General features: G+C 37.4%; 2 protein-coding genes across 2 annotated transcripts; both read right to left on the bottom strand.

Moving 5' to 3' along the window:
* Window positions 1-1,784: 1,784 nt before the first annotated feature.
* Window positions 1,785-6,749, bottom strand: LOC113531226 (complement C1q-like protein 3). The gene is made up of 4 exons (XM_026921804.3): window positions 6,465-6,749; window positions 5,729-5,779; window positions 3,703-3,825; window positions 1,785-2,834 (listed from the first exon to the last, which is right to left on the bottom strand). Exons 1-4 carry the CDS (start codon window positions 6,631-6,633, stop codon window positions 2,554-2,556), a joined length of 624 nt encoding a protein of 207 aa, XP_026777605.3. The 5' UTR covers window positions 6,634-6,749; the 3' UTR covers window positions 1,785-2,553.
* A 1,442-nt stretch (window positions 6,750-8,191) lies between these two features.
* LOC113531227 (complement C1q-like protein 3) lies at window positions 8,192-10,700 on the bottom strand. Its single transcript, XM_026921805.3, has 4 exons — window positions 10,471-10,700; window positions 9,620-9,670; window positions 8,864-8,986; window positions 8,192-8,583 (listed from the first exon to the last, which is right to left on the bottom strand). Exons 1-4 carry the CDS (start codon window positions 10,637-10,639, stop codon window positions 8,303-8,305), a joined length of 624 nt encoding a protein of 207 aa, XP_026777606.2. The 5' UTR covers window positions 10,640-10,700; the 3' UTR covers window positions 8,192-8,302.
* Between the last annotated feature and the right edge of the window lie 4,171 nt (window positions 10,701-14,871).

Raw genomic sequence — 14,871 nt, 5'->3', positions numbered from 1 at the left:
AAACAGCAGATTCCAGATTAGCCGCTAGCTACTACTTGTCTACCACGTTATGTCTACCATGTTTACTTTATAAAACAGGAATTAGTTAAATCAGTTAATCACCTTTACAACAATATATTGATTAGAAATTGTCCAAATAACATATTGCTAGCATGTCAGACATTTGCCTCAAGCTAACCGTAGCTGTAGTAAGGTTCACCATGATAAAATAAACCAGACAAACTACATCAGTGACACTCAATTGCAAATCCATAAATGAATCTTACCACATGTAAGATCTGAGTTAAGTTAAAGAGAAGCTAAACAGCATTAAAGTCACCTAGCCAGTAGCTATAGTCCTGTCTTCTTTGTGCTTGGTGTTATGATTCCATCTGAACATGTTTCATTGGTGAATAAGTTCTTGACTGTATTTACATTACTGGACTCCCAATATATAACAATAACAGATACCTGAGTCATAAACCTGTCAAAGTGGGGTCTCCTGGATTCCTAGTCTTCTCCCTCCCATATCCATCCATCAAACTCCATCTGTTTACATCATCCCTCTGCCTTTCTTTACTCCAGCCTTCCTTTTCCTTCCTAATCCACTTTTCTTATCTTTGACCACAGTAGGATGCCTGAGGAATTCCTTTGGCCTGATTAATCTTCCTTCCTTCTTCACATATGCTTCCTTAGACAACTAAAAAAAAAAAAAGAAAGAATAAAACTATGTTCGTCAAGACATTCTTAGCAGCTCCAACCTCTGTACAGTTTTTCCAGTTGTTCCAACAGGCTGCTTGAAGGACATCCCCCCTGAGAACCCAGCTGAGACCAACAGCTTCACCAGTAAACTTTCACTAAACCGTGGTAAACCTTGAAGCTTGAAACGGTATGGAATTCATGTTTATCCACCAGACTGGTCGCTCTCACAACACTGCCTCCTACTGTAACAAATATTTCTTACACTATGTAGAAGATTGCATGCCAGACTCAAAAGCAATCTCACCAGTGGGAAAAGTGGAATAAAATACACAGACGGTATTGGTATTGATTTTCATTTGTGACATGAAGACAACGTGCCATACTGAAAAGCAAAATGATCTTGCATCATGACCTTACATTTATCTCCTCAGTGAAAAACAATCAGCCGGGGATTTCTTGTGGAAGAATTAAACGAAGACTTTGCATCAGAAGTGAACGGAATTCCCTGGTCCATTGCTTTTCACTTTCATTAGTGCGTTGCAGTAGTGCCACACTGAAACGCAATCACTGTCCAATCACAGTGCTAAGCTGTGCTCAGGGGCGTGGCTGTAATTGAAGAAAGGTCTGAGAGCATCATTTTCCAGGACACGTTACCACCCATATAAAAACATTAAAGTTCCCTCATTCCTGTGGCAGTGCAGCACATTGTCTTCATTTCACAAACGAAACGCAATAGCAACTGTGTGCTGTATTTCGATGTTACAAAATATTGGAAATGCACAACACTCCAAAAAAAAATTTTCATGGCCATGCACATATTAAATACAAACATACAAACCTATAAATGCCTTCATCAGAATGAAGCTGTGTAATAATAATAATAATAATAATAATAATAATAATAATGCTAATAATGCAAGAATGAACTTAACACTGAAAATGTCAGTGTTAGACTGCCATCTGGTGTTTGGTTTATGAAACCAGAATAAAGATTCTTATAAAGATATTATATTATAAGAATTTAAGTTTGACTTAACAACTGAACAACTCCTGAACTGAAATCATTTTAATTCTGTAAGGAAATTTAATTAAAGTAAGGAGAAAAATAACAGATTTATAGTGAGTCAGGGTCAGGATCCGATTTATTATTCTGCTAATGAGATGGAAAACACATAAAAGGGTTTTTAGTGGACATTCTAGAATCCAGAGCAAGGTTTTGAAAGAACATTCCAGAATTTACAGTGAGGTATTGAAAGAACATTCTAGAATTTACAGTGAGGTTTTGAAAGAACATTCCAGAATTTACAGTGAGGTATTGAAAGAACATTCCAGAATTTACAGTGAGGTTTTGAAAGAACATTCCAGAATTTACAGTGAGGTTTTGAAAGAACATTCTAGAATTTAAAGCGTTGTTTTGAAAGAACATTCCAGAATTTACAGTGAGGTTTTGAAAGAACATTCCAGAATTTACAGTGAGGTTTTGAAAGAACATTCCAGAATTTACAGTGAGGTTTTGAAAGAATATTCTAGAATTTACAGTGAGGTTTTGAAAGAACATTCTAGAATTTACAGTGAGGTATTGAAAGAACATTCTAGAATTTACAGTGAGGTTTTGAAAGAACATTCCAGAATTTACAGTGAGGTATTGAAAGAACATTCTAGAATTTAAAGCGTTGTTTTGAAAGAACATTCTAGAATTTACAGTGAGGTTTTGAAAGAACATTCTAGAATTTACAGTGAGGTTTTGAAAGAACATTCTAGAATTAACAGCAAGGCTTTGAGAGAACATTCTAGAACACATTGTGAGTTATCAGGGAACACTGGAGAATCCGTGGCCGAGTTGTGTTCCCACTAAAACCCCATAGCCGACTCTCACATGGGGAAGATGAGGAAGCCAGTGAAAGTGGTGCGATTATTCGTGTCGTCGTAAAGCTTCGAGTTGGCGGGGAGTTTGGTGTAAACGACGTCTCCTGCCTCCAGCTGCATGACGAGGCCTCCAGAGAAATACGTCATATAGCCATCACTTTCTTTAACTAAACCATTCATCTTTTCGTTGTTCTTATACAGATCTACAGCCATGCCGTGTCTGCCCGTGTTTCCGCAGCTCGTGAACCTGATGTAGTAGGTTCCATTTAGTGGCGCAGTGAAAATTCCTGCAACAGAAAACAAAACAAATCTGCAGTTACATTTTCAAAAAATCTTCCAAGGGAATTCCTTCCTGTAGTTTATTTAATATAAAATCAACAATCAAAAAATTGATAGTTATATATACTATGATTCTGACATTTCAACAAGTACTACAGTTGTCATATTACTTCAGGCTAAAAATTAGATTAGCAGCATTAGCATGTTTTAGTGATTAGCATGCGAAGTTTTAAGTTAGTAGGACAGGTACAGTCAAGGTAAGAAGTAAGACGGATGTGGGAGGGAAGAGATTTCAAACATCTTTACTAGTCAAACATTTAAAACTAAACATTTATCTATTTATCTATTTAAAGTCATATGTCTGGGTGAGCTAGCTTGCAAGGCTAACACTAGCTATACTTCAATTTAGCTAACACTGGCACCTAAAAAAGGCATTTAAAAAGAAAAAAAATGACATGGAGAATGGTATTTGTATTTGGTATTTGTAAATGTCATTAAATATCTGGTTTTATACGGTGGCCAAATAGCTTAAAAATGATAAATTGTTGATGTTTTTGAAGTTTGCTATTTGGCGAGAGCGGTGTCAAAGCATAGCTCAAGTCTGAGGTTGGGTTACAAACATTAAATTGATTATTCAGCGTCAAACTGAGTATTTTGGAGGAAAAGTGATAGTTAGCTAATACCTAATAATTTTTTCATATTTTTCATTTAATTTCTATGAATAATTACACATCAGTAACTCATTAATTAACAACTCTGCCAAGAGTTCCAGAAATTAGCCTACAGACCTGAAAATATTGCTGAAAATATTGTTGGGTTTTTATGGTTTAGTATATTCAGTACATCAGTATAGGAAATTGTTCAGGTTGATGTTACCTGTAACTGGGTTGTAGGCTTGTCCAATGTTAGTGATGACTTTAGAGTAGACCAGAGTGATATCTACATCATAGTCTCCAACAGAATTAGCCAGAGCAGCTGAGAAGGCAATCTTGTGTGTTGCTGTGGACCCACAACAGGAACATGACACGTTATACACAGACAAGCGTGCCCTAGCCAATGTTAAGCTAACGTCGTCAGGGTTACCATGAGACAAGTGTGCCCATGTCAACACTGAGCTAACGTTGGGCGCAATTCGCTCATGACGGCCATGACAACATTCAAAATTTCAAACATCGTCAGGGTCCTCATGACAGAAGTGCACCATAGTCAACGATGTCAGAGTCGTCATGTTAGAAGTGCACCTTTGCATTCTGACCACCCCTACCTTCCCGAAAAGGAATTCTGACCACTCCCACCTTCCCGAAAAGGAATTCTGACCACTCCCACCTTCTCCCAAAGGAATTCTAACCACTCCCACTTTCTCCAAAAGGAATTCTGACCACTCCCACCTTCTCCAAAAGGAATTCTAACCACTCCCACATTCTCCAGAAGAAATTCTGACCACATCTACCTTCTCCCAAAGGAATTCTGACCACATCTACCTTCTCCAAAAGGAATTCTGACCACATCTACCTTCTCCAGAAGGAATTCTGACCACTCCCACCTTCTCCAAAAGGAATTTTGACCACTCTCACCTTCCCCAAAAGGAATTCTAACCACTCCCACCTTCTCCAAAAGGAATTCTGACCTCTCCCACCTTCCCCAAAAGGAATTCTAACCACATCTACCTTCTCCAAAAGGAATTCTGACCACTCTCACCTTCTCCCAAAGGAATTCTAACCACTCCCACATTCTCCAAAAGGAATTCTGACCACATCTACCTTCTCCCAAAGGAATTCTGACCACATCTACCTTCTCCAAAAGGAATTCTGACCACTCCCACCTTCTCCAAAATGAATTCTAACCACTCCCACCTTCTCCAAAAGGAATTATGACCACTCCCACCTTCCCCAAAAGGAATTCTGACCACTCCCACCTTCTCCAAAAGGAATTCTGACCACTCCCACATTCTCCCAAAGGAATTCTAACCACTCCCACCTTCTCCAAAAGGAATTCTGACCACTCCCACCTTCTCCAAAAGGAATTCTGACCACTCCCACCTTCTCCCAAAGGAATTCTAACCACTCCCACCTTCTCCCAAAGGAATTCTGACCACATCTACCTTCTCCAAAAGGAATTCTGACCACTCCCACCTTCTCCCAAAGGAATTCTAACCACTCCCACTTTCTCCAAAAAGAATTCTGACCACTCCCACCTTCTCCAAAAGGAATTCTAACCACTCCCACATTCTCCAGAAGAAATTCTGACCACATCTACCTTCTCCCAAAGGAATTCTGACCACATCTACCTTCTCCAAAAGGAATTCTGACCACATCTACCTTCTCCCAAAGGAATTCTGACCACATCTACCTTCTCCAAAAGGAATTCTGACCACATCTACCTTCTCCAGAAGGAATTCTGACCACTCCCACCTTCTCCAAAAGGAATTTTGACCACTCTCACCTTCCCCAAAAGGAATTCTAACCACTCCCACCTTCTCCAAAAGGAATTCTGACCACTCCCACCTTCTCCAAAAGTAATCCTTACCACATCTACCTTCTCCAAAAGGAATTCTGACCACTCCCACCTTCTCCAAAAGGAATTCTGACCACATCTACCTTCTCCAAAAGGAATTCTGACCACTCCCACCTGCTCCTGAAGTTATTACTTTTGTTTGTAGATGGCCACAATATTTTTATGAATTTAGTTGGCTTTTTTTTTGCAAAATATAAACAGATAAGTAATTGCCCCCGACCATGATGACGCAGTTACAACCCGCCACATCCAGTGCACTCACATGTTAATGAACTTGGGCTTCCACCTGCATGAAAGTAAAAACTGCTCACATCTGTAACGTTACTGTTGACAAACTGGACGCAAGTGACAGAAATTTAATGACATACATGTACGTAAATGTGCTTACCTGTCTGATTTTTCAGCTCCAGCTCAATATCTGTCATTTTGGCCTGTAAATCTGTTGTGACAAATACGGATTAGAAACAAAGTTAAAATTAAAATTAGTTTCTTTTGAAAGTTGAAAATAAAGTTTATGTTTCCTGCAGTAAAATTGGTGTGACAGTAAAACAATTAATGCAACAATTAATGAATTTTAACAATTAATGAAGTTTAATATGGTTGATTTTACAGTATCTGTAAAGATTTTTACAGATTTTACAGTAGCTTGTCATCTCTTATTTTTTTTGTGTGTGTATTTTTTATTGGATTGTATGGATTTTATTTTAACAAATAGGCAACTCTTTTATTTATTTATTTATTTATTTATTTAAGCAAGCCATTTTAATTTTTACAATTCAAATTTTTATTTAACTGCATTTATTACTTTTTTCATTTATTTGTGCATTGAAGCTAGGGATAAATAAATATATTTAACTCGATATTAAGAAATTTTGGGATTTTCAATGTTCGTTTTAAAGTGATGGAATACAATTCATTCAAATTAACATATAAAATGAATTTTATACTTTGTATCAATTTTGTACCTATATTTTAAAAAAATACAATATTCTAAATACCATTTACACCCACAGAGGCTTCAGAGTTCTTACATGTTTCATAGGACAGGACAGGAAGTAAGCTGCGTAATAAACGTTTGAGTGCAGTGTTTATATTCTCTGTTGGTTGAAGAGGTGATCAGTTACCTTCGTTATACTGCTGCATGAGCTTCATCCCCATCCTCATCTCGATGAGCTTGTCCCGCAGTTGGACAATCTCTACGGTGACGTCCAGTTTCGGGTCAGGAGTCTCGGCATCCTGAAGGCTGCTGTGGCTCAGCAGAACCACCAGAGCGAGAACGAAAGCTGTCTTCATCTCTGATACCTTCTAGGGCTCGGACTCTCAGTCCTTTGTCTCTCTCATATTGGAAAGTCGGTTCCTCTTCTTTAAATACTCCTCAGCATTTCGTAACACACTCTGTGGCCTGTGCGTTTGTGCACAACGTAATTCTTTTAGTTTCCGACGAGAGCGTGGAGTGTTTGTTAAATCTGGTGAAGGTGTGGGAGAGGACACCTGTTACACGCGTTGCTCAAGTGCTCTTTTCCCCAACAAGAACAATATATCAAATTTCACAGTTATAAAAGTCATGTATAATAATAATAATAATAATAATAATAATAATAATAATAATGATGATTCAAATTCTTATGAACTACTAAAAATGGCCTAAAAACTTCTCAACTCCTTCACCATAATGATGAATAAAATGAGACATGAATATGCATGATTATGCAAATTAGAAACATCCTCCTGCCCTCTCAGCCCCACCCCTTTCCCTCCACTATGATTATAGACACTATGCTCTCAGAAAGTGTTTTTTCTTAATTCAGACAATTTCAGGAAAATATTCAGCTTTAGGGTCATAAGAGTGACTCTGCTTTGTGTCAGGCTGCATCACACTTGTTGTTGATCATTTTCCATTAACAGCATACCCCTAAAGTGTTTCATTCCTTACTTATACCACAGCTGAATTCTCGTTTTGATTAAGTAAGGAATAAAACAATAAGTGTGCTGTTATAGAAAAGAAAAAAAAAGACATTTTTTCCTCTATAACACCACAGCACAAAGTGTTTCATTCCTCTTCTACCACAGCAATTTGACAATTAAAATATCATTTTTTTATTTATTAAAGAGAGACACGTCATACTTTTTAACCTTGCATTTAGTCCTTGTTATCACTTGTGTGATAGCAGCTTTTCAATCAGTCATTTTCTCACCAGCATCTATTTTTTTTCTCTCTGTCGAAGTTGATGAGAAAAAACACAGCTTGTCATGCGACCGAGAAACCACAAAGCGTAAACTGTCCTGAACACTCTTCCATGGTAGATAATGGTTACCAAGAGCTGACACTGGAGACTCCTTCCATAAATAACCCATAGCTGGATCACATGCTGGGCAAAGTGTCTTGAGATTAAATGTACAGTTTGATTAAACAAACAATACAGTAAGTGACTGTAAAAGTAGCCAAAGCCCTGGAGAACTGATGTTAAAAAGATGTTAATAAGAGTGGAATTTGGGTTCAGTATGACAACATGGACTACACCAGACGAGACGAGACCTTCTACTATCTAGGTTTCCATTAAGCAAGAAAGGACTTTACACTTGTGTCATGCTGTAATAGGAAAATAATCAATCAGGGACTGCGTGGTGTGATGAAGTGGAGTTAATGTTACCACACCAAAGCATTTTCCTATCCACTATATGGCCAAACGTATGAGGGAGTTTGAAGGATGGAGACTGTTGCCATGCTTTTTCCAGAAAAGTCAAGAAGCAATTTTAGTGTAGAGAACACCAGGGCACACTACACAACTCCTGAGCTGAACTCATTTTATCATGATAGGAAAATTTATTCAATTAAAAGAGAAACAAAGCATCAGGAACATTTTCAGATTTATTATTCTGCTCATAGAAAACATTCTCAAAGACATAAGTTTCAAAGTACAGTGTAGAATCCACAGCTGAGTTGTGTTCCCATAGCCGACTCTCACATGGGGAAGATGAGGAAGCCGCTGAAAGTGGTGCGATTATTCGCGTCGTCGTAAAGCTTCGAGTTGGCGGGGAGTTTGGTGTAAACGACGTCTCCTGCCTCCAGCTGAATGACGAGACCACCAGAGAAATACGTCATGAAGCCATTACTGTATTTCGATAAACCATTCATCTTTTCGTTGTTCTTATACAGATCTACAGCCATGCCGTGACTGTCGGTGTTATCACAGCTCGTGAACCTGATGTAGTAGCTTCCGTTTAGTGGCGCAGTGAAAATCCCTGCAACAAAAACCAATACAAATCTACACATAGGATAGATTTTTGAAAATACTTTAAACAGTGCAGCTAGCCATTTTCAGGGGATACAAGTGTATAGCTATATGTATATACACACACACTATGATTCTGACATACTGCTTCAACTTTGGAAATAATCTGGATTACACGTGACTTTCCAATCAGCTAGTTGGTGTAAAATGGACTTTTCTACTATAATAGGTTTTTATGGTTGTATTATATTCAGTACATCAGAATGTGAGGATGTTCATGTCGATGTTACCTGTAACTGGGTTGTAGGCTCGTCCAACGTTAGTGATGACTTTAGTGTAGACCAGAGTGATATCAACATTGTAGTGTCCCACAGGATGAGTCAGAGCGGCCGAGAAGGCAATCTTCGGCGGTTCTGCAGACCCACAATAGCAGCACAACACGTTAATCCAACCCACATGATCGCAAACGGATTCGATTCACAAACTCCAGGCAATTAAAACTAAGAGTCAATCGCAAATCTGTGGAGGCGGTTCCACTTGCCTCACACATGTACACAACAGGCAAAATGACTTCTCAGTTAGCGAGACAGCTAGCAGATATTTGCCTTTGTTTAGAACGGGGTCAGATTTGAACAAATCAGGGCTTGAAAAATTTCTTAAAAATGTGGTATCAGTAAAAAAAAATGATAGAATTATGTTAGTATGAGCGTCTTATTTGGTCGATCGTCATGTTGTGACGGATTATCTGAAACACATCAGTAATGCTGTACTGTAGTTAGTGACCTGTTAGTTTTCTCTAGTAGAGTTAGTTGATTGAAATGCTGACTCTTAATGCCACGCTGTTCCTAGTTTAATCTAAAGCTCCCCACAACTGAGGGGGTTGAAAGTCTTTCTCAAGGACACACCAGAAGCAGCACGGCTGTGATTCTCAGTCACAACCTTCCACTCAGTGCAGCAGAGCCTTATCCACTAAATTAACCATGACAGACTGAACGCAAATGACAGAAGGTCAGTGATACAGTACGTCTGTAAATATATCTTCTTACCTTTCAGGTTTTTCAGTTCCAGATTAGCAGCTGCCAATCTCATCCTTAAAGCTGTTGTGAATATGGGTCAGAAACAAAAGGGAAGCAGTTGCTTGTCATTTATGTTACACACAGTAAAATGGCGTGTAATAACTTGTTTGGACTTTGTAGGAATTACAAGCAATTTAATATTTTCGAATTAAAAGCAATTTAATATTGTTGAATTTACTTTTTTTTTAATTTGGAGTGTATGGATGTTCTTTTGACAAATGAGAAACTTATGTATTTCTGAAAATTATTTACTTAGTTATAGAGGAATGAACTAAAATATTTACTTTTAAATTTTATCCATATTATACATTTTTATATTATATGATTAATTTTTTAAATCATATAGTATAAAACTTATACTATTTATTTATTTATTTTTATTTATTTTTTTAATCTATCTTTTTTTTTAGATTTATCTATTTATTTATGCTCTTTTAATTTGTGAAAGAACTCCTGGGAATTCATTCCAATTCATTATAATTGAACAAAGTATACATTTTTCAATAAATTAATTTTATTTTTCAATAAATAAAAATGTAATTGTTTGTTTATTTCTTTATGCTAGAGTTGCCAGCTTTCTGGGACTGCTGAAGTTTTGGGGTGTTCATTTGTTAAATGCATGGTGTACAACTAACTAAAATAAAATATAAAAATAATTTTATTAAAAAAAATAATAATTATACAAGATTCAAAATGCCATTTACAACACCTGCTTTGGAATTCTTACACATTTCTTATGCGCATTACAATAAATAAATAAACATTTGAACGCAATATCACGTGTAATATTCATATTCACGGTTGAAGAGGTGATCAGTTACCTGCGTTATTTTTCTCCATGACCTTCAGGTCCTCTTTCAGCCGTGTGACCCTGTCGTGCAGCTGGATGATTTCTTGGTTGACGTCAAATTTCGGGTCAGGAGTCTCGGCATCCTGAAGGCTGCTGTTGCACAGCAGAAACACCAGAGCGAGAACGACACCTGCCTTCATCTCTCACTCCTTCTCCAGCTCAGACTCTCAGCCTGTGTGTCTGCTGTCTCCCATATTGGAGAGTCGGTTCCTCTTCTTTAAATACCCCTCAGTGTTTCGTAACACACTCTAAAGTTTTTTTTTTTTAAGTTTCTGACGAGAATGCATAGTGTTTGATGAATCTGGTGAAGGTGTGGGAGAGGACACCTGTTACGAGTGTTGTTCAAATGTTCCTGTGGCTAAATTATAATACTACACAAGTGCCATCCCTAAAGAAAACTAATGCATAATCCATTTTCAATTAAAAAAAAAAAAATCTACAAATTGCATGTTTAATGTCCCTCATCAAAGGCATGAAATGGCTCCACATTTTCACTGTTGATCTGATCTGAAGCAAACTGATCTGATCTGAAGAGTGTTTAATCACTGTCTAATTATCTTTTTAATTATCATTAATATTAAAATTATTGCTGAAATGTTCAATTTGACACTTTGTTGTAAGCCTAGTTTAACATTTTTTCCCCCAGTCAAATCTTTGGCCAAACATAGAAAGTGCCATTTTGGACTGTTTTTGGCAGACAATTTTTCAGTGACATCCCTAACAAACTGATATTAACTATACACAGTTGCACGAGAAGGTTTGTGAACCCCATGCAGTTACAAGGGTTTTTACATTGGTTATTCATTAAAAGTGGTCCGATCTTCATCTATGTCACAATTATAGACAATCACAACTTGACTAAACTTATAACACACAAACATTAGTACTTTTCAACTCTTTATTGAGCACATTGTGTAATCATTCTAACAGTGCAGGCAGGAAAAAAGAAGTGAACCCTTGAATTTAGTGAGTTGTACATCCTCCTTTAGCAGCAACGACCTCCAAACGTTTCCTGTAACTGCTTATAAGACTGGCACAACGATGAGGAGGAACTTTTCCTCCCAACAGAACTGTCAGTTCATCAGTATTTCTGGGCTGTCTTGATTAAACAGCCCTCTTCAGGTCATGCCACAGCATGTCAACTGGGTTACAGGCCGCACTCTTCTTCTTCTACGGCAACAAGAACGTCAGGTGTTCTGTGGAAACTTAAACGTCAACGTTTGATTTATTTGCACAAGAATAGTACAACAACATGCTACAATAATGTTCAACACGCACGTGTCAGATATAATTTCTCTTACAATATTAACTACAATAAAAATAAATATAACCGCAAGCAGCGATCTGCGGGGTCCAAGCAGTCTTCGCAAATAGTGCCCCCCAGTGAGTGGCCAGATCTTTACAGAAAATTACATAAAATACTTAAGAGACTATAGAAGAACATTTCGTGACAGTCACTCATTGCTTAGCCTGTGAAATCCCTGCTGAAAGTTGACTGGCCATTGGCAGCCAGGTTTTCTTAACTAAGCTGGTGACCCTTAGCTCCAGAGAAAATTTATTAGAAGTTATCCCCGCCCCCGATTGATGATCCAATCCTGATCCGATCCGAAGTTTCTTTTGAATCCATGCAAGTAATCATGAGTTTCAGGAAGTTAAGCTCCACCCTGTTCAGGGTGATTGGCACATGGTGGCCATATTGTTTACAAATCTCAACGTGTTTTTAATAATTACTGATCCAATAATTATTTAACGATTTGACTTATGGTTCCTCCAAAACAGTTATTTGGACATAACTCCGCCTATTATCAATAACCACACCTCTCGTGGCTTTCATGCAAACTTCGAGCATATCTTTGCAAACAATCCTGAATTACAGCTGGTTGTATAAAACAAGCTCTGCCCTTCAAGGACTGATTGGCATGTGGTGACCATTTTACTTATAAATCAAACATGTTTTTGGATAATTATTGAGAATCAGTTTTGGTTCAGCTCGACACCTAAGTGGGCGGGGCCAAATAGTTCTTGCAGACCCCTGGCTGTGTTTCAGGGACCTGGACCGTACTTTGAGAACTCTAGGACTGTCCCAAGTCCAGTTTTTAAGAAATTTTGAGAAATTTTCCACATTAAACATACATTTTAAAAAAAAAATACTTCATGTTTTTATTAAACATTTACAATTTCCCTCAAAAACATCACAAACAGACACAATAACACTTGGTATATTATCAATACTATAAAATATTACAATATCTACCATGATATGCATGGTATTGTTGTTGTGGGTATCTAGTGTATTGTCGCTGAACCTGTTTTACATTTCTGTTTGGTTCCTATTTGCAAACTGATTTCCTTGTTTGTGTCTCTCCGAGGACAAACCCTTCATTCTAGTATTGTAGTCATGTACTATATACAGTATATCGCTTTATACTATATACTTTTATCTTGATTTAGAAGGTAGGCTTTTAACCTGGTATGCAAATTTAATATTAGCATACGAACGTCAGTTTCTCCTCAGATGATGCATTGATGCCCATACCCTCGTAAACATCTCTCAGTTCTCTGAGGTTTTAGCTGCTTTTAGCTACTTTATCAGACCAGATCTTTAATCTGAAGGCACACTGACTGCTGCTGGTACATGATCCACGTCTATAGGTGAGCACTTTCTTGTGCATTGTGTTATTGTTTCAGTTTAGCTTTCACTTTTGCTCCTGATACACTGAAAGGAAAGCTCATCTCGTTTTCTAGCCAGGTTAATAAATGAAAGGATTGCTATTTCTGTGATGTAACTAATTGAAGTGGTAATTAGATTTAAGACCAGAAACTACCAGAAGAGCTCATCTGAATCAATTTATGTGTAATTGTATTTCCTAGACATGGACACTGATATAGTTGATTTGAATTATGAAGAGGACCTGACTCGGTAAGTCCAAAGGGAAAAAAAATACACAGCTAAATAAATGAATAAAAACCTCATTAAGTATATATTTACACTGTTGTTTCAGCTTAATCTTTAATCTGTGTCAGCGTTGCCAGATTTCATGCTTAAACCAGTTTAATAAAGGATCCAATACTAAAATCTAAAATCTGTCCCTTCCTATAAGCAACAGGTTTGGACATTTGGGATCTTTTGGGATGTGACAGACATTTGGAATATTTTGAGATGTGTTGCACATTTGGGAAATTTAGTGTTGGACATTTAGGAAGTTTAACAATGTGTATGATATTTGGGAAGTTTAATGATATGTTAGACATTTGTATGTTTTGGGATTTGTTGTCATTTTGGAAGTGTAATGATGAGTTTGGGAAGCTTAATGATGTTTTGAACATTTGGGAGGTTTAATGATGTTTTAGACATTTGGGAAGTTTGGGGCCTGTTGGACATTTGTGATATTTAGTCTGCAAAGTTCAGTTTAGATGTTTGGAAAGGTTTTGGACATTTGGGAAGTGTATCAATGTGCTGGACATTTGGTACATTTGAGATTGCGATTGACATCTGCAAAATTTAGCAATGTGTTTTACATTTGGGAAGTTTAGAGATGTGTGGGAGATTTGGGAAGTTTAGAGGTGCGTTAGACATTTGGGAAGTTTAATGATGTGCTGGGTATTTGGAATGTTGTCGGATGCGGTGGACATTTGGAAAATTTAATGATGTGTTGGACATTTGGGACATTCGGGAATGTGATAGACATTTGGAAATTTTGAGATGTGTTGCACATTTGGGAAATTTATTGTTGGACATTTAGGAAGTATAACAATGTGTATGATATTTGGGAAGTTTAATGATATGTTAGACATTTGTATGTTTTGGGATTTGTTGTCATTTTGGAAGTGTAATGATGAGTTTGGGAAGTTTAATGATGTTTTGGACATTTGGGAAGTTTAATGATGTTTTAGACATTTGGGAAGTTTGGGGCCTCTTGGACATTTGGGAAGTTTAGGCTGCAAAATTCAGTTAAGATGTTTGGAAAGTTTTTGGAGTTTTGGGAAGTGTATCAATGTGTTGGACATTTGGTACATTTGGGATGGACATTTGCAGAATTTAGCAATGTGTTGGACATTTGAGAAGTTTAGAGATGTGTGGGATATCTGGGAAGTTTAGAGTTGTGTTAGACATTTGGGAAGTTTAATGATGTGCTGGGTATTTGGAATGTTGTCGGATGTAGTGGACATTTGGAAAATTTAATGACGTATTGGGCATTTGGGACATTCGGGGATGTGTTGGACATGTGCAAAGTTTAGCAGTGTGTGAACATTTGGAAATTTGAAATAATGATAGCTGGACATTGAAGAAATCTAAGGATTTTCCTAGGAAAACCACGGATCTGGCAACACTTATTTACAGGAAACACGTCACTGTTAACAAAATCTCGCG

Source organism: Pangasianodon hypophthalmus, chromosome 27 (genome assembly GCF_027358585.1).
Source record: "Pangasianodon hypophthalmus isolate fPanHyp1 chromosome 27, fPanHyp1.pri, whole genome shotgun sequence".
NCBI lineage: Eukaryota > Metazoa > Chordata > Actinopteri > Siluriformes > Pangasiidae > Pangasianodon > Pangasianodon hypophthalmus.
The sequence above is the reverse complement of the archived record's forward strand: the minus strand, read 5'-3'. Positions and strand labels throughout refer to the sequence as shown.